The sequence below is a fragment of the Balaenoptera acutorostrata genome, chromosome 1 (assembly GCF_949987535.1).
Source record: "Balaenoptera acutorostrata chromosome 1, mBalAcu1.1, whole genome shotgun sequence".
NCBI lineage: Eukaryota > Metazoa > Chordata > Mammalia > Artiodactyla > Balaenopteridae > Balaenoptera > Balaenoptera acutorostrata.
In genome coordinates this window covers 22,533,622-22,559,615 of record NC_080064.1, presented here as the reverse complement: position 1 = coordinate 22,559,615, position 25,994 = coordinate 22,533,622, and the positions used below count along the sequence as shown (strand labels likewise).

The window sequence follows — 25,994 nt, the reverse complement described above, 5'->3', positions numbered from 1 at the left end:
TAATCTAAATTCACCAGGTGTAAACTTTTCAGCTGTGGAATAAAGGGTTTTAAAGTATGCATAAATTCTTGATAGCAGTGGCTGATTAGATCTAATTGAAGCCACTAATCTCCATAGCATTCTTGGATCCATTGAAACTATTCAGGCTTCTTACTGTGAATTTTTGTCTGACTTTAAGAAAATTCAATTGCATCACTTAGAAAACTCCAATAGAAAGAAAAACTGATGGATGAATAAATTATACAAGAAAAAGTATACTCAGGTATTGAGAAACCATCTTTTTTATTTTTAATGATACAATTACACCTCAAATATTGTTTCTGCACTCATAAATAAAGGGCTTAGGGAAGTGAATTTGAAACTGTTCATAAGCAAATTTGCACATCAACCAAATATTTGTTCTCAACAATTCTGATTTTATGACCATCTCCCTCCCATTTCCAATTTTTAAAAATTAATTAATAAATTAATTAATTTTTGGCTGCACTGGGTCTTTGTTGCTGCGCGCGGGCTTTCTCTAGTTGCGGCGAGCGGGGGCTACTCTTCGTTGCAGTGTGCGGGCTTCTCCTTGCGGTGGCTTCTCTTGTTGCAGAGTACAGGCTCTAGGCACGTGGCTTCAGTAGTTGTGGCATGCAGGCTCAGTAGTTGTGGTGAACAGGCTTAGTTGTGGGATCTTCCCGGACCAGGGCTCAAACCCGTGTCCCCTGCACTGACAGGCTGATTCTTAACCACTGTGCCACCAGGGAAGCCCCATTTCCAATTTGACAGAAGAAATACAGGTTTGGAGTCACATTTGGATACCCCATTGTTTCTATTTAAACTGAGTATGGAATTTAAAATGTCCTTATGGTCCCTTTCTGTTTTCCATGAGAACCAAAACAAGGTGGCTTTTCCCTCCTTGTTTCCCTTTGTTTGCCAGAAAACAGGGTGTAGAATGCTGGCTATAGTTTTAGGATTGTGTGTTCCAAAGAAGTCATGCAGCCACAGGCCACTAGGAAAGCAAGTCACAGAGTTGGAGGTCTTGGTGTTTTTTGTAGGGGGTGGAGGTTAGGAGAGGAAGATAACTAATTACAGTTTGGAGTTTCCAGTTTGAGAAGTACCCTGAAACTATGCCCCGGTGTTTAAACTACTTACTCCCTCCTCCAAGTTGTAGCACCTCACATTTCAGAGGCTTGTTTCTTATATCACATATTATGCAGAGTTCTAGCAGTTTCTTTCTTCAATCCTCAGTTTTTTTCCTGGTCAACATTTAATTCAATGTTTTTTAGTTCAAGTTTAGTTGTTCCAGATGAATTTCTGAGGTGATTTTAAAATAAATGTATAGTATTTTTAAAAAATTACTCAGCACTTTTCATCTTCAGATAAACTATTTGCTGCAGATACATGTTATACCTACATTACTTGCTAGAGATAAGGGATAAAACAGGGTTAAACGGCAAACTTAGTTCATTTGAGAATCTGATTTACAACCAATTAGTCATTCACGATGGAAGGCAAGGTAAGGCACAGGCAATTGTAGTTGACAGATAACTTAGTTTTCAAGATAGCCTTCACTACCCACTCCCCTTCACTAGGCTTAGTAATAAGCAACAAAATTACTGGGACTGTCTTAGTTCCACACTTATTTCTTATACCTTGTTGGGTCTTAAAAAATGTGTAGATTTAAAGTGTATAAAATTCTCTCATTTTACCCCCAAAACTTTTAATAATCAGTCATTGTCCGAAACTTAAAAATACATAGCTTTGTGCAACGAGATACATACTCCATTATCAAGAGGTACCAATTATCTTTTTTTTTTTTCAGTTTAAGGTATACAGCATAATGGTTTGACTTAAATATATTGTGGCCAATTACTTTTATAATCTAATGGTTCTGTTTAATTATCTTTTATGCCCATCTAGCTTGAAACAGATATTGCTTTTATACAATCATTTTAACAGCATTAGAACTCTGTAAATGGAGAACACTAATTTATGGTACTTACACTATTGCACTTATACTCATTTTTGCCTTCTGAAAGAGGATTATTATTGAATTTAAAAAACTGTTTTAGAAAACTGCAACAAAGTTACAGAAAGCAAAACCTGCCACTAATGAACAAAGCAGGCTTTGTCTAGAGCAGGCCCATAACTTCCCTTGGAAGTACTGCATAGTTCTGACCTTTGGGAAATAGAACTGGGCAAAGCACTCAAGAAGATAGCCAGGGAGAAGGTCTCTGTACCTGCAGGTACAATTAGGTCTGAGGTTCCAACTCTGGGAAAACAGATCTTCGACCGTAACTGCGTCAAGAAGTGATGCTGCTTTACTCTGGCAATTTGATATGTATACTTTTTTGATAAAAGTTCTAAGTTGAGAGAAAGGTTTTAAGGTGAGGTGCCAGAAAATATATTCTCTCATGGAAAAAAACTTTAAACCTATCAAAATTAACCTGCAAGTAGAAAGAGGGAATACACTGTTGTGACAATAGGCCATTCAGAAAATCTACTGAAGCAGAAAGAGGGAATAATAATTTTTGATTGGTATTCAACAGAAAATCCTTTAAGGAGTTCATGACAGAGCCCTAACACTTTCTCTTGATTCCTGGATTATATGAAGAAAGTATACCTGTTCCTTCTTTCTCAGAAGCATTTATTTTTAGATCTAGATAGGTATGAGAAATGTCTCTGATAATTCTGGTGACCAAATAATGCCAAGTGTTCTTCTTTCAAGTCTCATGAAGAAGTTTATTTTTAATTAATCCATCTATTATTTATTTCTATGTTAATACTGTTCTATAGCTATATTAAAATTTATTCATCCAGCAATCTGCTTACTAACTTTGCCTCCAAATAACAAAATTATTTCTAAAGCACCTTTCCCAAAACCACTCCTATTCTCATGTGGGAGAACACATAACAACAAATTTCAGAGTAAAATGAATCGAATACTGACGGAAAAGGAATGAAGGAAAGAGGAAATATTACAACAGTGGTCCCCAACCTTTTTGCCACCAGGGACCAGTTTCGTGGAAGACAATTTTTCCATGGATGGGGGGGTGCGTGGGGGATGGTTCAGGCAGTAATATGAGTGATGGGGATACCGGTATGCGGCCCGGGGATTGGGAACTCCTGTATTACAATATGACATCTTTTAAAGCAATATATTCTTACACAAAGGAAAAGTGGGGAAAAAAGAGGTTAATTATTAAGTGAAAGGTATATGATGAGGGGGGGAAAGAGCTAGAGAGGGGGAATGGAAAGGTAGAGAGAGAAGGAAAGTTCCAGCCTAAATGGTTGGGTAGAGTTCACTAAAATTCTTGGGACTTCTCTGTTGGTCCAGTGGCTAAGACTCCATGCTCCCAATGCAGGGGGCTGGGTTCGATCCCTGGTCAGGGAACTAGATCCCACATGCATGCCGCAACTGAGGGTTCTCATGCTGCAACTAAAGATCCCGTGTACCGCAACGAAGACCCAGCTCAGCTAAATAAATAAATAAATATCTTTGGTCTTGTGCCTAATTTAAGGACATGCGCTAAATTAGCTGTTTTTTATTTTTAGCTGTTTGTTTTAATATGATACATAGTAAAGGATTCTAGTGAACACAGAAACAGCTTTTTATGTTGATTGAGAACTACAAAGTATTATTTGAAAGTTTTATCTCAGTAAATCTTTTTTTTTTTTTGGCCGCGCTGCACGGCTTGCGGGATCTCAGTTCCCAGACCAGGGATTGAACCTGAGACGTGGCAGTGGAAGCCCAGAATCCTAACCACTAGGCCACCAGGGAACTCCCCACTTCATAGGACTTTTATTAGGGTTATTGGTAGAAAGAAAAATTGATGAATGATGAGTCCTACTTTTTTTTAATCGGCAGAAAAAATTTGAAACTTTATCTGTTGAGATGAAATTTTTTGTCTAGTATATAGATGTTAAATGGGCATTCTTCATAAATATCACCACTCATTAGTACGTTGTACCTGCTTACCCATTTCTTGCTTTTCAAAGACCTTTCATTTCCATCTCATAGATAAATGCCTAGCATGATTTACATCCTGACTTGTTAACGTAGAACCACCTTTGTAGTAGAAACCACAGGAGAATTTAGTGGCCCAAAAGGGAATTTACCAAATTCAGGAGAATGGTTACCTCTGGGAGCAAACAAGCAAAATGCCATCATAAGCGAATGTAGGCATAGAGAGAGGGGTGGGGTGGGATATAACTCTGTTTTTAATTTCATCTCTTAAGCTGAGTAGAGGCCCCAGAGGGTCCTTTATATTTTCCTCTATACCCTTTTCTAGCCATTGGGTTGGCCAAAAAGTTCATTCGGGATTTTCCGTAACATCGTACTAATTTTTCGGCCAACACAATGTGAACGATTTCATTAAGGGAAAAAAAAAAAAACAACTGAGCTACTGAATTGATATGGACTCAGCCCTGGTGATCAAAGTAAAGTAAGTCAAGTTCTGATTTCAGTCTTAAAAATCTGTGGCTGAATGACTCACTTTGCGATCCATGTGCCTCAGTATCAATAAAACATGAAAAGTACTTTGTAGGAATTTCATCTGGCAAGTTCTCAGGGGAAAACATACTTTTAGAAATGAAATTACATTAAATCATGAGACACATTTGGGCGTGTTACCTGTGTTCCCACATTTTATGGTTTTCTTTAAACTCACTAACATTTTTCATTTCTGGGGGAAAAAAAAGCATCCTGGGACTGAACATGTTTTCTGCTGCTTCATAAACAAAGAGAAGGTATAACAAGGTATAAATCTTTAAAAAAAAAAAAAAGTATAATGTCAAGAAATGATTCACAGGCTTTCCCCCACTTTGTTTATATTTAGGAAGCCTTTAATGAATATCCACTTAAATCTATCTTTCCCACCTTTCCATCTTCATTTTATACGAAACCGCACAAGGTTGGGAAAATGAGTCTTTTTAGTGACAGTGGACTTCCATTTCACTTATATGCTTTGAAACTCTGGCTACACTTATCAGCCTGGTCTCCAGCTATCTCTGAGACAATAACACTTCAAATGCAAAGCACTACCTTCAGAAATGTTTACACCAAGTATTGCCTTATGAGAAACGGAAACACCAGCACAATGGAAAAAGCCTGAGACTTATTTGGAAAATGTATAACTGAGTCTAAAAAATTAAGTCAAATCTCAAAAATGGTCCTGTCGGGAATTGCCTGGTGGTCCAGAGGTTAGGACTCTGTGCTTCACTTCAGGGGGCCTGGTGGAACTGGTCAGGGAACTAAGATCCCGCATGCCGCAGCCAACAAAACAAAACAAAACAAAACAGGTCCTGTTTATAGAAGTCAACAATTCTAATTCTATACCACATGTATATATCAGCTGCCCAAGTCCTGCAAAAGAGCAGTAAAACACCATTGATTTCTAAACATGAGTTCCTGTAGCACTTATGTTCTGCAAGGGCAAGAAGTTAACAGATGGTTTACTAGCAATATTATCTTTAAAAAGTCCAAAAGGATCCAGTAAAACGCAACTATGAGTGGTAAATTAATATAACTGAATGAAAAATTAACTTATTTTTTCATTTATTCTTCACAAAGTGATAAACATCCCAAAGTTAAAAAATTAAAATCCTCACATTCAAATTCCTATAAAATAGTCAACTTCACCTACAGATCTGCCTTGCCTCTGTCAAGATTTTGTTTCTTTGCCTTCTATTACTCACCAACTCCATCTGGATTTACCGGTCTGGAGATGTCAGCTTGCCCCATGATTATGTTGTCTGATGTGTCTCACAACAACAAATTGTCCCCGATCAAAGCGAACTTTTCTTAAACGATAAATCCACATAAGGAGGGGACATGCACTCCTCTCTCAGTGTCACCGCCAGACATCAGGAAATGGCAGGAAGTCAGTTCATCTGCAGGAGTTTCTGTTTCCCTGTATCCCGGACAAGGCACTGGTGTTTCTCACAAATATGTCTTCACGCTGGCTCTCTTCACATAGGAATGCCTGTCATTCCAGAGTGCACACTGTGAAGAACTCAAGTGCAGGAAGGGGAGGAGACTGCCAACCACATTCTAGCTGCTGAGTGGTACAGCCCTCAAAGTCCACACCTACTTTTTCTGACACTGAGCTGGGTTACAACTTTCCAGACTCATAGTCACAAAGAAAGGGAGGCTGCTCAAGAGTCTACGAAAGAATTTGTAAATTTAATCACACAAAAAACATCAGGGTTATGCGTAAGCAGGCTGATGGGAGCAGAAGTCCATTCAAAGGTACATTTTAGATACAGGCTTACCTCAAAATCAGACCATTCTGACATTTCACTGCTTGCTCTAAAACTGTATTTTGTACCTGTGAGTGGCATACTCAGAGCAGAATGAGATCTGTGTACTGGGAATTAATAACATTAGGAACAATATTTTAGAATTAAATATACCTTTTCTAAAAATAAAAAGAAATATTTCTGAAAATTTTGCTTACTAAAATAGTAAACTTGAAATAAATATTTGTAAGGTATTATGCAATATTTCTCTTTCTGCTAAAGTTCAATAATGATCTTGAGGAACACAAAACTATAGGGAGTGGCCCTACGTGCTGCATATAATACATAGGCAGTATCAGCTAACCACATGCAGCAATGGAAGGGCCAGCCTGCATGCTGATTTTTCGTTTTTATTCAGATATAACTAATTTATATACAGCCATATAGATAAATATTAAGGATATAGCTTGATGAATTTAACATCTGAAGGTAAAGGGGGAACTAACAATTTTGAGCACTATATTAAGGAGTTTTATACTGTCTGTGTCCTTTAATTATCAGCACAAATAAACAGGCATTGTGAAGAATATATTATTTACCCTATTATCAGATGAGAATAAGGCTACTGAGGTCAAATCCTGTGTTTGTCAAAACCCTAATATTTCATTAACAAATGACAGCTACCCCTAAAACCGAGCTTTTAGTTTAAAACTTTGTTCTCCAAACTGAGATTCTGGAAAGATTTCTAGTATCTGGATTTTTCCTTTGCCTTTCCTTAGCACCTGTTCCTCTTTCCCCATTATCTTATCTCTATTATCTGCTTTTGGTTAAAAAATAGCGAAGGTAAGGAATAAGAAAACGACAATGCTAAGGCATCAGTAAGGAAAAAAAAAGTGTACACTTGGGCAAAACTCAGTTGTTAGTACTGGTAGTAGTAAAAAAAATTATGATATTGACCATTAAAATAGGAAAGAATAAAAGGAAAAAAACAGCAAAACTTTACATTAAAAGAATGTTCCAATCTAAGAATGTCAAATTCCTTCTAAGCTGGCCCTTACATTTATTAGCCTAAAAGCAGATCATGTGCAAGAGCACCACCCACTACTGTAAAATGGGGAAGCAAAAGGTGGAAATGCATTGCCCAGCACCTAGTAGGTGCTCAGCATACTGTAGTTATCATCATCATGCAGACAATACAGCATATCGTTTAAGAAGATGAGCTTTGGAGGCAGACTAAAATTTTAATTCCAGATCTATGACTAGGTGTTAACACTAGGCAAGTTATTTCACCTCCTTGAGCCTCAGTTTCCTCATTTGTAAAGTGGGCATAACAACACTTACCGGTACGAGGCATTAAATGACATGAACAGAAATAAAGCACTTTGTAATGTGCCTGGCACATGGAACGCTCTCAAAAAATGCAAGCAATACCTATCACAGCTGTTACAGTAGAAAAAAAAAGTCAAAAAAGGAGAGGGCAGGTCAGGGGCAGCCAGACAATGGTACATGGCAGAAAACCCAGTCATTACAAGGAGCTTAGTCAGAAACGGAAGAGGATGACATTTCTGTACCATGAATCCAGAGAGCAAACTGGAAGAAGCAGTCCAGGGAGGAAGTCTGAACACAATCAGGTTGGTGCACAGAAACATTAAGCAGATGGAACAGCCCAGATGTGTGTACTATCATGAATTAGTTCAAACCAGGCACATTAAACACACATACACATACACACACACACACAGAGCCCAGAAACAGTATTATAGAATCTAGTTCATGTTGACAGAATTATACAAGAGTAGAACAGATAGATTTAAGGATCCTCATATGGCTGCTGTTTACCACCTGCCAAATTTAAATGTCCAACTTGACTTGGCTCACTGCTGATCTTGGGTATCTGAAAGCAGCAATAAACTCAAAGATTAGAAAAAGGATTCTTCGTGATCATTTGGCTCAATCTCCTATTCTTTACAGAAGAAGGAAATTGAGGGTTCAAGAGGTTAAATGCTTTGCTCAGAGACAAGACTAAAACCCAAGTCTCCTGATTCTAACTCCAGGACTCACTTTGGCTCTTGTATAAATGGCCAAGGCAATATTTATTTCCTAAAGATATATTCATTTCCCAGGGAAGTTCACACTCTACAACAATGACAAATCTCTCAGAGATTCTAATTCTGTCGCCTATAGACCAAACCAACACATGTTCCCTAACCAACATGTTTCAGTTTCATTTTAACAATCAATATTTACTTTGTGCTGACAAAAGCAGACAAGCAGGGAGAGGGGAAAGTATTGGCCCACTGATGGCTTTAAAATTTAACAATAAGGCCTTATGTTCATTCTAGTTTTCCATGCACTACAGTTTAGAAATGCAAAGGTAACTCTCACTTCAACTTTATAAGAAGTAGACAACTCTCTCTTAAGTGTCACCTAATAAGATACTCTCTTTTTAGAGTACTTTTCTTCCACAGCTTATTGCCTCAAGGAATGGGGCAAGGGGGCAAGTAACCGATTAAAATTTGTGAATCTCTTCCTATTTTATTTAGGGAAAGAGCAAAAAAGGCCTTATAAAGTTTAATATGCAAAGGAATCTAAGTTACAGCTTAGATTTAGATAGCAATTGAAGCCTCCAACCAGTCTCATTTTATCGAAGAACTGTTTCTAAACAAACACTGCTGAACATTCAAAACCTTTAGTGACACTTACAATTCCAAAACTTTTTGTTGGCTAGCACATCAGACACTAACGTGAGAACATGCTTTATATTGTCAATAAACAGTTTACAAGAACAATCACAAAAGTATAATGCTTCCATGTAAATGTGCTTTTATGCTGAGGTACCAATATAAATTGGCTTACCTAGGAGAGTAAGCTCTTCGCTATTTCAATTACATCTCCCTCAGCTTAATTCAGCATACCACTTTAAGTTTGAGATGTCTCAAGGAGGTGAGCTCTAGTGAGAGGTTGGGAAGACAGTCACTTTCCTCTAGGAAAGGCTGACCAACAGAAATTATTAACAGGTCACACAGATACATATTCAAGTAAAAGACTAATTTTCAACTTCTTTATATATAATTGAGGGTGGGAGCAGCTTTCTATTCTTTATTTCACCATCTAACTCTAATCTAGTCTGGCTGGCTCTGAATAGGAGATAACATCCTACAATTAATAACCTATGTCTCATATTCCATGTGGAAATTAGAATGCTTTGCTAGTCACTTGTAAACTCTTCATTGTCTCATCTATTTGTACAAACCACTCCCTTGGCCTGGAATTTCTTTCCCAGATCCATCTAGGGAACTCCTACCCATCCTTTAAGAATTGGCTCAAATGTTGCTTCCACTATTAAGAGCCTTTTCTTAGTCACTCAAGCAGAATTCAGACAAAGATTTCCTGGTCACTGATTATGTGCCCAACAATGCGCTGGAACTAAAAAGAATAGTTTTTGTCCTTAAGGTGATTACAGTTCAAATAAGTAGGATCGACAATAGAGCATGATAAGTACCTAGGTGCTATGCAAACACATATTGATGGGGCTGGGGGCATCTAGCTTTCTCCTGAGAGATGAGAGAAAATATCTTGAATTAAGTGACTTCTAAAATCTGAGAGAGTCAGTCACAGAAGGAATACCAGAGGTGAGAAAAAGGTAAGGGCAGCAAGAGATAAGACTGGAGAGGTAAAGAGCTGATCATGACTGATGGTGCCGGATTATCACCCTAAACTGCAATGATCTTCCGACTTCTCTGCTGGGCAGAAACCATGATGTGTTTACACTTAAGCCCTTAGTGCCTGGCACGACTCAGTGCATGGTCGACATGCAAAAAGTATTTATTAACCTTGAGGACAAGGGAAGAAACAGCATTCCTCAACTTTAAGCTTTGCTCACAGAATCTGGTAGCAAAAGACAGTTAAGGCGAAAAGTGCCACAGACGAAGGCTGGAAGAAATGTCAAGACCACAGACTAGTTTATCATTCCAAACAATCTTGAGAACTACTGTGAAACTCTCAATTCTGTGTGAAAAAATGGCATGCTTATGATGGTTTTTGAGAATTTACTGCTTTGCAAGTCGTAATAACTTTCAAAGAAGACAAATGTGTCAAGTGAATGTTTACATAAACCCTCATATAATCACGACTGCTAGGCTCAAGATCCTCAGCAGAAAGCACTTCTACTCCATGTGAACTAGCCGGAAGAACAGGCTGAAAGACAGAGATTAAAGTTAAGGGGGAGCCCCTGTACCACCAGATACTCATCCCTCTTACTCCCAGTGACACTGGTTTCTTTCTGTGGCTGGCTCATTGGAGGCAAAAAATGAACACACGTGCCGCCTATTCTACATCAAATACTGTAACTCTTGCCCCCTGCCTACCCCCACTTCCAGAAGGAAGCATGGCTTACCAACGGAGGAAAGCTTTCGAGGCTTTGGAGTTACATATACATAACTGTAAAATTTCAGCTTTTCCATTTGCTGATTAGGTGACTCTGAACAAGTTACTTAACTTATATGAGATAGAGATAATTACTCAGAGTTTTTGTGAGGATTAAATAAGAGAAATCTCTAAATTATAGTCTGATGACTGAAAGTGCTTAATATATTTGGATCCTTCTCACCTCACTTAGATTCTTCATATAAATGACTGCCCCCCCCCACCGAATGCTTACATTTAAGTACCACCGTTCCTTAGGAAAAAATGGGGAAGTTCTGCTATGCCTTTACATCACAGTAGCTATACATATGGCAGGCATGAAGTAATGTATACGTTTACAAACCTACAGTATGTTGGACTGTGTTTATGGGAGAAAGAAACTGAAATTATGCCAGCAGGACTGCTTTCAGATCCATGGAATAAGAGACCCCAGGCTAGGAAATTGGAGCTACAGAAATTCTTTTTGCTTTCTCTTAAAGTTTTTGTGTCGAAGACAATAAATTCTTAAGGATGCTCTAGTGGTCAGGAGATGTTTCTAGAACTGAGGAGTTAGTTATAAAAATTATAGTAAACAGGAAAGTTTCAGTTAAGAAAGACGAAAGGTTTCTCTCTGATTGGGTTAAGGGATTAGGTAGTTCCTCAGAGTACAGTAGAGTCAGTGGAAAAGGTAGGCCTAGATGAAAATGAGAATTAGCTGAATGGGGGACTTCCCTTGTGGCTCAGTGGTTAAGAATCCGCCTGCCAACGCAGGGGACACGGGTTCGAGCCCTGGTCCAGGAATATCCCACATGCCGCGGAGCAACTAAGCCCGTGCACCACAACTACTGAGCCTGCGCTCTACAGCCCACGAGCAACAACTACTGAGCCCGCACACCACAACTACTGAAGCCTACACACCTAAAGCCCGTGATCTGCAACAAGAGAAGCCACGGCAATGAGAAGCCCATGCACCACAACGAAGACCCAACGCAGACAAAAATAAATAAATTAATTAATTTGTTAAAATCTTAATTAAAAAAAAGAATTAGCTGAATGGAGATGAGAAGAAGTGGAAAAAAAAAAACTGAGCAAGGGGCTTCCCTGGTGGCGCAGTGGTTGAGAATCTGCCTGCCAGTGCAGGGGACACGGGTTCGAGCCCTGGTCTGGGAAGATCCCACATGCCGTGGAGCAACTAAGCCCGTGCACCACAGCTACTGAGCCTGCACATCTGGAGCCTGTGCTCCGCAACAAGAGAGGCTGCGATGATGAGAGGCCCGCGCACCACGATGAAGAGTGGCCCCCACTTGCCACAACTGGAGAAAGCCCTCACACAGAAACGAAGACCCAACACAGCCATAAATAAATAAATAAATAAATAAATAAAAATAAAAAAAAAAAACTGAGCAAAAAGATTCACAGGTTGTGTGGATGAGGGAAAAAGGGAAATGAGAAGAGGATACAAATGACATTTATCAAACTTTAATCCACTATGTGACATCAGGCACCTGAATCAAATTATTGCCAAGCTCCCTTCAGGTTCTGAAATTCTACAGCAGAGTCAAACTAACGACAACCAATTCAGTGTTCTGTTTCAAATAATGGTTCCAAGAAATGTTTTATTACGGAAGAGAACAGTGGTCATGGTGCACTTTATATAGCTAATCCAACTCAATGCTTGCCATTGAATGCAAAATAAGTGCTTAATGAATTGGGGTATTACTATTGGGAAACCACAATCCTCATTTATTCGTTCCACAAAAATGTCCTGAGCACCTCTAAAGTATCAGTTATTGTTCTAGGTGTTGGAAACACTGACTGGATACAAAGAGGGAAAAATCTATGCCTTCTTTCTAGTATGTTAGATGGTGATAAGTGCTATAGAAAAAAAATTATTCAGGGAAAGGAAATACGACGGGCTGAGAAAGACGGTGCTAAATTATAAACTGTGCAAGCAGAAGGGCCTCATTGGGAAGATGACATATAAACAAAGACCTGAAATAAACAACACATTCCTCAATTAACGTACTAAAAGTAAATATTAATTACAACTATAGTATATTTTAATGACTGGTCAGTGAAGTAAGGGTTATCAAATGGGCTGCTCAGTTCTCAAATATTTAAAGATGTGCTGTCTAATACTGTGGTCACTAGTTACGTATGATTATTTATATCTATATTAATATTTAATACATTTATACTAAACACAATTTGCAATTCAGTTTCTCAGTTGTACTAGCCACATTTCACACATGGCCACCACACTGGACGGTGCAGATCTAGAACATTTCCATCACTGCACAAAGTTCTATCAGATAGGCCAAACGCAAAGTATTTTTAAAGCGCACTTACAAGTCTTCCAGTAACAATGCAAAGCAGAGTATTTCATCAGCATGTGGCATCTATTTTCCATGGCACCAATGACTAAACACCAACTACTAGAGGCAGTATACTCCGAAGGAACACTGACAGTAAAAAAAAAAAGTTTCCTTTTATTCAGTCACAAACTATTGAGCTATTTATACTCACAATCTTTGATACTCTTACTTTAACAGTTGAATTACTGTTTCTTTTCCTAGTAACACTTAAGTAAAGTCTTTGACTATTAATAACAACTCAAAGCTCAAGGAAGGATGGTTTTATTTCAATTTAAAGATCTACTGAGAATTATATCCATTTGTTACCAATTGAAAATTAACCACCTCCATCTTACTGTCTGTCCATTTAACATTCTATCTACCCCAAATAGTATTTTTTCATGTAGTTACAATGAAAGTGATTGAGAAATCTTAATCTTAAAGAAAAATATTTAATAAAACCACATGATATTCATAAAAACTAAGTCCCAAGTGGCCTCTGTCTACTAAAGAACCTGGAGGTATCAGTGATGTGTAGAAACTAACCAGTCAGAAATCAAGGAGCTGCCCGTCACAGGGCTTTGAAACACTGAATGTTCTCCAGTAAAGTGGCATTCATTGTTGATGACTCAGAGATGACTACTAGTCACTGCCACGTCTCTCCTTCCTTCTCTCTCTTTCATAACTCTTTCTAACTCATTTGGTTCTCAGTTTCACTTTTAGACAGTGAGAAAGAAATCCAAATATTACCAACACTCAGCCACATACCCAGTGGAAATACAATAAGTCTGATGATAGCTATAACATTTGTAAAAATTATTCAGGAATTTCTAACAAGAAATCTCCTTAAACATTCTTTTCCAGTACACGTGCAGGAGAATACAGACTGCATCTTCTACTAAATAAAAATTCTGAGTAATGAACACCTGGTTACACTATGAGTCAACAGTAATTCCACAAAAGAACAAAGGATGACCATATAAATGGTGTTTCTATCAAACTTGCTCCAGTCAGTAATTCAAATGTACTTTATTCTTCGTTTTTCATGTAAGAAATACCCATCTCTTTTATACCATTCTCTTCCCTCAAAACTCTCAAACTTTCACAACCACAGAACCTAGGAGGTGAGGTACAGGAGAAAAAAAAGATTATGTATATAATTTCTAAATTCAAAGAGAAATAGTGTTTTGGATTATACATACCTTTGCTTCTAAATCTTGTAAAAAAAAAAAAAGTAACAGTGAAACACATTAACACTTTAGGAAAACAATGTATGAGGTCAGAGAAAATATGAACAACCTGTCCCTTTGCTCATCTGTCTACGTTAAAGCAATGAGCCCACAATCCTAATTTAACCTTTCTGAAAAGCTAATCTTTATTAGTGCTACCGGGTCTATAAAAATGTAGTCACCAAATAAAACCATCCAAGATGCAAATCTGATTACTGTTTTTTCAGCCTAAAAATAAGTTCCTTTGTTGAAAAAGCCCCAAATCAAACAGGATCCAATTACCTATTAAACACTTTACCCATTCTCATCTTGTTCCCAGGTTTAGGCACCAAGAGCCTTCAGAATACCACCTATCCTAAAATCCAAATTGCTGACAACCAAGTTTGTTGTGTTGATTTGTAGTGAATGAAAAGAAAAAAAGATAAAGGGCTAAAATGATTCTTCTGGGATTTATTCACTTGGGACAAAAAGTCTTCTATATCCTTAAACAATTTTATAAATCCCAGTTTGACAGAATTTATTTGTGGATCACAGCTTTCAAATGTGACATCCTTTTATGTGTGTTTGGGACAGTAATAATTTCTTTCTTACCTGACTCCAGTTTTGTCCCTTTCTGATCTATTCTCAACAGTGGTACCACCACGACCTTTACAAAAACACAAATCTGACAGGGCTCTTCACAGCTTATTAAAAATCCTTCAAGACCTGGCCCAATGTCTATCTTTCTTTCTTTCTTTTTTTTAAAAAATTTTTACTGGAGTATAGTTGATTTACAATGTTGCGTTAGTTTCAGGTATACAGCAAAGTGAATCAGTTATACATATACATATATCCACTCTGTTTTAGATTCTTTTCCCATATAGGCCACTACAGAGTAGTGAGTAGAGTTCCCAGTGTTACACAGTAGGTTCTTATTAGTTATTTTATATACAGCAGTGTGTATATGTCAATCCCAATCTCCCAATTTATCCCTCCCCTCCTTCCCTCTTGGTAACCATAAGTTTGTTTTCTACATCTGTGACTCTATTTCTGCTTTGTAAATAAGTTCATTTGTACCATTTTTTTAGATTCCACATATAAGCGATATCAAATATTTGTCTTTCTCTGTGTCTTACTTCACTCAGTAGGACAATCTCTAGGTCCATCCATGTTGCTGCACTAATGCCTATCTTTCTGTCTAACCTTTTCTCTCACCACTCTCCCATGCCTGCTGTCTTTAGTCCTATTCCAAACCACTTGGAATTCTTAAACGATGATATATTTGCCCAGGTCTATCTATCTATGCATCTGCTCTTCTAGCTGCCTAAAATGTCCTCTCCCTCCATTCCTTAATCTGGCTAACTCCCACTCCTTCAAAATTCAGTTTATGTTTCACTTCCTCTAGGAATCCCTCCTTGAACATCTACCTTTCTATACTTAAGACTGAATTATGCACCCCTTCGGTACTCCAAAGTCACCCTGTATATACCTCTACATATAGGGGTATAAATCACTTTTGTTAAAATTATCTACTTACTTATTTGTCTCTCCTACATTCTTTGAACAGAAATTGTCTTTATATCCTCAGCTAGTAACATACTTCTCAGCACACAGAAGGCATTCAGTAAATATTTTTTAAATGGAGGGAGGCAAAGGGAAAGTAAGATCTTTCACTAGTTTAGCTTGTTAAGTGTCCCTTTCAGGTTATGGAGTATTTGTGTTGGGAAACATGCCAGGCCTGTAGGTACTGAACATACTATAATAAATCACTGAACAGTTTCATGACAAACAGGAAAGAAAAAGACAGATATAATTGAGATTATCTTGCTAACTTAGCTATGCGTTGCATGTTACTATAAATTCACTTCCATAGATGCTTACAGTGACATAATCTTTTAATTACTGTTGCTTTTAGACTTATAAAAAACTGATTTAAAAAAATAGCTCTACTTTTCTTCTAGTTCCTAAGAGAAACAAAAGGACTAAAGTAGCATCGCCAGTTTTTTTTTTTTTTTTTTTAAGAGAGAATCTTCTACTTTTATTTATTTATTTATGTATTTATTTTTGGCTGTGTTGGGTCTCCGGTTCGTGCGAGGGCTTTCTCTAGTTGCGGCAAGTGGGGACCGCTCTTCATCGCGGTGCGCGGGCCTTTCACTATCGCGGCCCCTCCCGTTGCGGGGCACAGGCTGCAGACGCGCAGGCTCAGCAGTTGTGGCTCACGGGCCCAGCTGCTCCGTGGCATGTGGGATCTTCCCAGACCAGGGCTCGAACCCGTGTCCCCTGAATTAGCAGGCAGATTCTCAACCACTGCGCCACCAGGGAAGCCCCGCATCGCCAGTTTTTAATCACTCAAAGCTGATTTCTGGTCTCTGCTTCTTCTCCCCTTCATTCCTGTTTTCTGGTTTCTGATCATTTCATTAAATGGTAAAAGTTTCCATCAAAAAAATCAAACAAAAAGAAAATGATACTAAACTCAAAATGATTTGCTGTTACATATGAACATCTCTAACAAAAGATCTCATGAAAAAGAAAACTAAAGCTTAGAAAAGGTAAATTAAGTTCAACTTCCTATGCATTCCTTCTCCCCATTCTCTATGAATAATAACAGCTAACATTAATCGACCATGTATTATAATGCCAGGGACTATTCTAAGTGTTTTGTTTTGTCTAATTCTTACAACAAGGCTATAAGAAGGATACCATTTATTATCCCCATTTAGTAGTTGAGGAAACTAAGTCACCCAGGGGTAAACCTGTCCAAGGAGTTCATAGCTAATCAATGGCAAAGGTAAAGTTCATATCTAAGTAATCTGGATGTGAATCTCCACTCCCAACTACTACAAGATAGTCTGTACTACAAAATGGACTTTGAATTCACACAATACTTCCTAGATGTTTAGATAAGAACATTTATTTTTAATATAAAAACTTTAGGAGGTAGTACTTTAACAAAAGTAAAATTCAGGTACAGACAGTTACGTGAATTGCCCAAAATGACAATGTTAAAATTAAAAACACCAACAATTTGTTCTCTTAGCTTACCCCTGATATTTCCAGTATGACTACCAAAAAGAATGATGCTTCTTATCTCAAAATCAATTTTTAAAGGAATTACTTAGAAAATAAGTGAAAGGTCTAGAATCAAGAAAAGTTGGCTATATGGGATACAGACATTTCTACTACCCCTCGAACCAAATCTAGAACAAAAATACTTCAGTCCCAATACTGCATGAGAAACCCAAATTACTGAAGCACAGGTTTACACCTTTAACCCACATGTATGCTACCGGGAGCAATCATTATTAGCAATGTACAAGTGTGCTTCACCACCAGGTACTGTCTATCCATACTCCCTAAGGTACTTAGGAGCCCCTAGTTTTTCCTATTTCTCCATGTTCACCAAATTTTCCTGTTAGATACAAGACAAAAACAATTAAAACAAAAAAACTCTACTTAAAGTCATCAGTATTAAACTGTTCAAACAACACAGATATAGAAAAGGCAATATAGATGCTATAAAGCAAGTTTTGTTTTAATAATTTCCTTAAGTACAAGTCATGTTGAATAACATGGCATGAAATTCCAATAACACAATTATTTTTATCTGTATAAAAACACTTATTCATTCTGCCTAGCATTAATAGTTTTTAATCTCCTCTTTGAGTGATGAAACTATATCTATATCTTATTCTTTTTTAAAAATTAATTTTTATTGGAGTATGGCTGCTTTACAATATTCTGTTAGCCTCCACTGCACAACAAAATGAATCAGCCACACATACAGATATCCCCTCCCTTTTGGACTTCCCTCCCATTTAGGTTACCACAGTGCATTAGGTAGAGTTCCTTGTGCTATACAGTATGTTCCCATCAGTTGTCTATTTTATACATAGCATCAATAATGTATATTTGTCAATCCCAGTCTCCCAGCTCCTGCGTCCCCACCCCTTTCTCTCTTGGTATCCATACATTTGTTCTCTACGTCTATGTCTCTACTTCTGCTTTGCAAATAAGATCACCTATACCATTTTTCTAGATTCCGCACATATGCCTTATTATACGATATTTGCTTTTCTCTTTCTGACTTACTTCACTCTGTATGACACTCTCTAGGTCCATCCACGTCTCTACAAATGAACCAATTTCATTCCTTTTTATGGCTGAGTAATATTCCATTTATATATGCACCATATCTTCTTTACCCATTCCTCTGTTGATGGACATTTAGGTTGCTTCCATGTCCTAGCTATTGTATGCTGCTATGAACATTGGGGTGCATGTGTTTTTTTAAATTATGGTTTTCTCTGGGTATATACCCAGTAGTGGGATTGTTGGGTCATTTGGTGAAAGTATATCTTATTCTTTTTTTTTGTTTGTTTGTTTTGTCCTTCTTGGCAGCTAGGGCAATGTGCCTAGGAAAATTTATTAAATGAATTAATGAATCATTCAGCCAGTCAATCACCCATCCATCCGCTTTTTCACCTTTTGATTGGTTAGGGTATGTAGTGAGTATGACAATAAATTATCAAGCAAAACCAACTGGACTTCACTGTAACCAATGTTAGGCTACTGGCCCTGGATGCATTATGAGATTATAACTAGAAGTAACAAGCACACACCAAAGCACTTCACTCCAGCAAGAATGTCTTTTCTTTGGTGCCACTTTTCTCTTTTACTATTTAAGACATAATTCTTACGGGTTCTTGCTATTCAAGCCCTTTGATTTCCAGCTCTATACTGAAGAGGGAAAAGACTGACCTGGGGTGGGGGGCGGGGTGTAAAATGGACAAAACAAAGCTGCTAGACCCATCTGCTTTACACCATTTAAATTCTTTTGGGAGATCAAAGAAGAAAAACAGAAGATACACGATCATCAAAAGAAACCTAAATCTGAAATTTTATAATGTTTAAATAGTCAAATAAAATGTAGTATTATTTAATATTCTCATGCAGTAAAAAAAAGAAAGCTGTAGCTACAGACTGCAATCTGATATGATATCACTCTGGCTACCAAGAGATACACACACTAGTTTGATGAGGAAAAAACAAAACACAAATCTTTGGGACTTCCCTGGTGGTCCACTGGGTGACTCCACACTCCCAATGCAGGGGGCCTGGGTTCGATACTTGGTCGGGGAACTAGATCTTGCACGCCTGACGCAACTAAACAGTTTGCATGCCACAGCTAAGAATCTGCATGCCGCAACCAAGAAGCCTGCATACCACGACTAAGAGCCTGTATGCCACAACGAAGATCCTGCATGTCGCAACTAAGATCCGACGCAGCCAGAATAAATAAATATTAAACACACACACACACACACACACACACACACACACAAATCTTCAATGAGGAACTGAAGGCCATCAACATCATTCCACAAGGTAGTCCATTATACTACTATCCCCCTCTTTTAATGGAAGCCTCCATTACGGGGTGTGTACGTGTGTGCACATCTGTGCGTGTTTTGGACTCCACTGATGTTTCATGTTGCAATCTTGTAAAACCTACCCTGCCTTTGAATCAAGTCAAAGCTCTATCATGAAAGGCTATTTTTAGTATGATAGAACTCTAGAGGCCCAAGAAGCCATCCACTGAGGTTGTTTTGAAACTAATGGTCCCCTGCCTAATGGGAAATGTTCATACAAGTTTTATTACCAACTTTTAAATCCCACTGATCATACTTAACCTGAATTTGAAGTAAAGTTGAGGAAAAACATTTATTTATATTTTTATTTTGGCCGTGCCATGGGGCTTGCGGGATCTTAGTTCCCCGACCAGGGATTGAACCCGTGCCCCCTGCAACAGTGCAGAGTCTTAACCACTGGACTGGCAAGGAAGTCCCACTCATCACTTACTATTAAACCATAAAAATCTCAAAAACTTTAAAGTTTTCTTTTCTTTAATAAAAATAATACACACTTTTAAATCTGAATATGCCAATACACTGTGCTGTGCACACTGCTCTTTATCAAGGTTATTTCTTTAGGTAAATGGGTAGATGGACACTAATAAATTTTCTTATTTCTTGATGTAACGCCTTTATTTACTTATCTATGATAGCAAATTTCTAGTTTTATAAGTTATATACTTTTCTTATTAAGATCATTCATAGGTATTTTATAATTTTGGTTGTTGTAAATACTTTTAATCCCCTTAGTTTTTAAGATATAATTTATTCTAATATATATAAAATTTTAATGATTCATTTTTGAACATTTAGTTTGCATTTATCAGCCATGTTACTGAATTCTTTTTCAGTTGATTCTTTTGGGAATATTTTTCTGAAGAGAGAATAATATTAGCCAATAACTATGTACTTATTTTGTTCGTTATTGGAAACATACCTCTAATGATTGCTCATCTCACTGCACTAAGAACCCCCAAAATAATGTTAAATAAAGTAACAGTGGGCATTCTTGTCTTGTTCTTGCTCTAGTGGACATTTCTTCAATATTTCACTGGTAAGTGTGCTAGTGTCTCTTGGTTTCAGATAGCTGTTCTTTATCATATTAAAGGATTATGTAAGCATATTATAAAAGAAAAAAATGAACTAAAAGGATATACACAACATTCATGTTATGGGTTGTCACTGGAGAGTAGTGGTCAAAGGAGATTATATGTAACTTTTATAAATATGTCCTCATGTTACCAATTTTAAAATCAATTGAGTAGACATATAGGTGCTTGTTATTATTTAAATATTTTAGAATAAAAATAAATTATCCTATTCTTAGTGTAATAAAAGCTTTGAGTGGAATAGTTGAATTTTATCAAAAATTTTTGTGATCAGTAGAGATAAGCATATCGCTTTCCTCCTGTTTTTTTGACTTATCAATGTACTAATGTGTTATTATTTATAGTTTCCTTAATACAATACTTAGATCTTGAAAGAATTCCTCTTGGTTATATTCTTTTAATATACTGAGAGATCTGACATATCCAATGGGGAAAAAAGCAGTTCTAATCAGTATGTTAAAATAACTATATAGCTATAGTAATATAGTTATCTATAACTATATAGATAACTGCTCTGGAAAAAAACATGGAAGTAAATATATCAAAATATTATCCGTAGTTACCACAGGGTGGAAAGATCAAGTGTGACTTAAATTTTTCTACTTTACACCACTTTATATTTTCTGGAGGAAATATGTATTGTTTTTGAAATCAGAAAAAAATGTAATAATGACTTGTTGAATTTAATCTGCAAGTACTTTATACAGACTTTCTACAACTATATTCATTAAGTGAGATAGGACAAATTTCAATTTTCTTTTTGCACTATCTTTGTCAGCTCTCAGTTATCAAGATTTTGCTAATTTTATAAAATAAATGGGTGTACTTTCTTTTTCTCTACAGTGTGTGATATAGCATTGTAATTATCTGCTTCTTCAAACTATTAATGAAACTGTCCATAAGACTCACTGGGGGATTTCCCTAGTGGTCCAGTGGTAAAGAATCCGCCTTTCAATGCAGGGGACACGGGTTTGATCCCTGGTCGGGGAACTAAGATCCCACATGCCGCAGAGCAAATAAGCCCACGTGCCACAACTACTGAGCTCGTGCACCTCAACGAGAGAGCCCACGTGCCACAACCTACAGAGCCCATGCACCCTGGAGCCTGCGTGCCACAACTAGAGAGAGAAAACCCGCTGTCACAACTAGAGAGAGGCCTATGCACCACAATGAAGAGCCCACGTGCTGCAACAAAAGATAGCGCATGCCTCAACAAAGATCCCGTGTGCTGCAACTAAGACCCGACACAGCCAAAAAAAAAAAAAAAAAAGAAAAAAGAAAAACAAACAAAAAACAACTCACTGGGTTTAGATACATTTTAACATTTCGACCATGCCTGTTAGTCTATATGGGATTTTCATGTCTTGAGTCACTTTAGTAAATTATATTTCCCTAGAAAATTACCTATTTAATCAGGAATTTACTAATAAAGGTGTCAAAGTATTCAGTGGACAAAGGAGAATATTTTCAACTTCGTATCATATCCAAAAGTTAACTCGAAAAGAATCATTGACCTAAATGTAAAACCTAAAAAGATAAAACATCTTGAAGGAAAAACAAAAATACCTTTCTGACCTTGAGTTAAACAAAGATTTCTTAGAAGATAAGGAACACTAACCAAAAAAGAAAAAATTGGACTTCATCAATTAAAAACATCTGCTAATAAGACAAACCACAGGCTGGGAAAAAAACATTTGTGTAGTAACACTTATAAAGAACTTTTATGTGGACCATGTAAAAAACTCTCACAACTCAATAATAAGAAAATAAGTCAATTTTTAAAAAGATCAAGATCTGAACAGACATTTCATCAGAGAAAAGATATGGATGGCAAATAAACACATGAAAAGTTACTCAATATTATTAGTCATGAGGAAACTGCATATTAAAACCACAATGAGATACCACTATACACGTATTAGAATGGCCAAAATCCAAAACACTGACAGCACCAAATGCTGGAGCAATAGGAGCTCTCATTCATTGCTGATGGGAACACCAAATAGTACAGCCACTCAGGAAGACAATCTGGCAGTTTCTTAAAAAACTAAACATACCCTTACCATACATTCCAACAACTGTACCCCTTGGTATTTACCCAAATAATTGAAAACTTACATCCACACAAAACCTACACACAGATGTTTATAGCAACTTTATTCATAACTGCCATAATTTGGAAGCAACCAAGATGCTCTTCCGTAGGTAAAGGATAAATAAGCCATGATACATCCAAACAATGGAATATTTTTCAGTGCTAAAAAGAAAAGAGCTATCAAGCCACGAAAAGACATGGAGGAACCTTAAATGCATACTACTAAGTGATAGAAGTCAATCTGAAAAATCTACGTATGAAAAAGCTACTGTATGATTCCAACTTTATGACATTCTGGAAAATTAAACTTAAAAGCTTTTGCACAGCAAAGGAAACCATAAACAAGACAAAAAGACAACTCTCAGGATGGGAGAAAATATTTGCAAATGAAACAACAGACAAAGGATTAATCTCCAAAATATACAAACAGCTCATGGAGCTCAATATCAAAAAAACAAACAATCCAATTTAAAAATGGGCGGAAGACCTAAATAGACATTTCAACAAAGAAGACATACAGATGGCCAAGAGGCACATGAAAAGATGCTCAACATCACTAATTATTAGAGAAATGCAAATCAAAACTACAATGAGGTATCACTTCACGCTGGTCAGAATGGCCATTATCAAAAAATCTAGAAACAATAAATGCTGGAAAGGGTATGGTGAAAAGGGAACCCTCCTGCACTGTTAGTGGGAATGTAAATTGATACAACCACTATGGAAAACAGTATGGAGGTTCCTTAAAAAACTAAAAATAGAACTACCATATGACCCAGCAATCCCACTACTGGGCATATACCCTGAGAAAACCATAATTCAAAAAGAGACATGTAGGGCTTCCCTGGTGGCACAGTGGTTAAGAATCTGCCTGCCAATGCAGGGGACACAGGTTTGAGCCCTGCCTGGTCCGGGAAGATCCCACATGCTGCGGAGCAACTAAGTCCGTGCACCACAGCTACTGAGCCTGCGCTCTACAGCCCGTGAGCCACAACTACTGAGCCCGCTTGCCACAACTGATGAAGCCCATGCACCTAGAGCCAGTGCTCCGCAGCAAGAGAAGTCACTGCAATGAGAAGCCTGCGCACCACAACGAAGAGTAGCCCCCACTCACCGCAACTAGAGAAAGCTTGTGCATAGCAATGAAGACCCAACACAACCAAAAATCAATAAATAAATAAATTAAAAAAAAAAAGAGAGACATGTACCACAATGTACATTGCAGCAGTATTTGCAATAGCCAGGACATGGTACCAACCTAAATGTTCATCGACAGATGAATGGATAAAGATGTGGCACATATATACAATGGAATATTACTCAGCCATAAAAAGAAACGAAACTGAGTTATCTGTAGTAAGGTGGATGGACCTAGAGTCTGTCATACAGAGTGAAGTAAGTCAGAAAGAGAAAAACAAATACCGTATGCTAACACATATATATGGAATCTAAAAAAAAAAAAAAAAATGGTACTGATGAACCTAGTTGCAGGGCAGGAATAAAGAGGTAGACATATAAAATGGACTTGAGGACATGGGGTGGGAGGGGGAAGCTGGGGCGAAGTGAGAGTAGCATCGACATATACACACTACCGAATGTAGAATAGTTGGCTGGTAGAAAGCAGCAGCACAGCACAGGGAGATCAGCTCGGTGCTTTGTGATGACCGAGAGGGGTAGGATAGGGAGGATGGGAGGGAGGCTCAAGAGGGAGGGGATATGGGGATATGTGTATGCATATGGCTGATTCGCTTTGTTGTGCAACAGAAACTAACACAGTACTGTGAAGCAATTATACTCCAATAAAGATCTACGAAAAAATAAAACAAAAAAAAAAAGAAAAAAAAAGGCATGAAAGGAATGAACTACTGATACATGCAACAACATGTATGAATCTTGACAGCTTTATGCTAGGTGAAAAACCAGACAAAAGGCTACATATTGTATAATTCTGATTACAAAAGGTAAGCAGGGAACTTTTGGTATGGAAGGAAGTACTCTACATCTTTTTTTTTTTTAACATCTTTATTGGAGTATAATTGCTTTACAATGGTGTGTTAGTTTCTGCTCTATAACAAAGTGAATCAGTCATACATATATATATGTTCCCACATCTCCTCCCTCCTGCATCTCCCTCCCTCCCACCCTCCCCATCCCACCCCCCCAGGCAGTCACAAAGCACAGAGCTGATCTCCCTGCGCTATGCGGTTGCTTCCCACTAGCTATCTATTTTACGTTTGGTAGTGTATATATGTCCATGCCACTCTCTCACTTTGTCACATCTTACCCTTCCCCCTCCCCATATCCTCAAGTCCATTCTCTAGTAGGTCTGTGTCTTTATTACTCTACATCTTGATTGCGGTGGTAGTTACATGATTTTACGTGTTTGTCAAAAAAAAGAACTATAATATACTTTAAAAGGGTAAATTTTATTGTATATAAACTGTATCTCAATTAACCTGACTTATTTTGAAAAGGAATTCTAAGGAGCACCTTGTAACTGCTTAACACAGACCGAAAGCTCCATAAGAACAGAGATTACATCTTCTCGGTGGAGATTTTTTTTTAATTAATTAATTAATTTATTTATTTATGGCTGTGTTGGGTCTTCGTTTCTGTGCGAGGGCTTTCTCCAGTTGCGGCAAGTGGGGGCCACTCTTCATCAAGGTGCGCAGGCCTCTCATTATCGCGGCCTCTCATGTTGCGGAGCACAGGCTCCAGACGCGCAGGCTCAGCAATTGTGGCTCACGGGCCTAGTTGCTCTGCGGCATGCAGGATCTTCCCAGACCAGGGCTCGAACCCGTGTCCCCTGCGTTGGCAGGCAGACTCTCAACCACTGCGCCACCAGGGAAGCCCCAGAGATTACATCTTATTAGTGATTATAATTAATAAGAATATTACAGCTACTGTATGTTCACTATGTGGTTACAATGCTAAGCACATTATAAGTACTAATTCATTTAATTCTTTTTTTAAAAAATAAATTTATTTATTTATTTATGGCTGCATCGGGTCTTCATTGCTGCATGCGGGCTTTAGTTGTGGCGAGCAGGGGCTACTCTTCGTTGTGGTGTGTTCTCATTGCGGTGGCTTCTCTTGTTACGGAGCATGGGCTCTAGGTGTGCGGGCTTCAGTAGTTGTGGCTCGCAGGCTCTAGAGCATAGGCTCAGTATTTGTGGCACACGGGCTTAGTT

At 37.8% G+C, this 25,994-nt stretch overlaps 1 protein-coding gene across 12 annotated transcripts in view; it reads right to left on the bottom strand.

Moving 5' to 3' along the window:
- PHACTR4 (phosphatase and actin regulator 4) overlaps positions 1 to 25,994 on the bottom strand; it is a 116,367-nt gene that overhangs the window by 40,610 nt on the left and 49,763 nt on the right. For 3 of the 12 annotated variants that reach the window (XM_007170527.2, XM_007170524.2, XM_007170525.2), the window contains exon 1: positions 5,680 to 5,966. The exons of 7 other annotated variants lie outside the window; for them this stretch is intronic. In XM_007170527.2, coding sequence (XP_007170589.2) covers positions 5,680 to 5,688 — 9 coding nt within the window. In that variant the 5' untranslated portion in view covers positions 5,689 to 5,966. Of the gene's footprint in view, positions 1 to 5,679; positions 5,967 to 12,975; positions 13,089 to 25,994 lie in introns of those variants that run through there. 2 more of the 12 variants (XM_057545530.1, XM_057545567.1) reach the window with 2 other exon arrangements.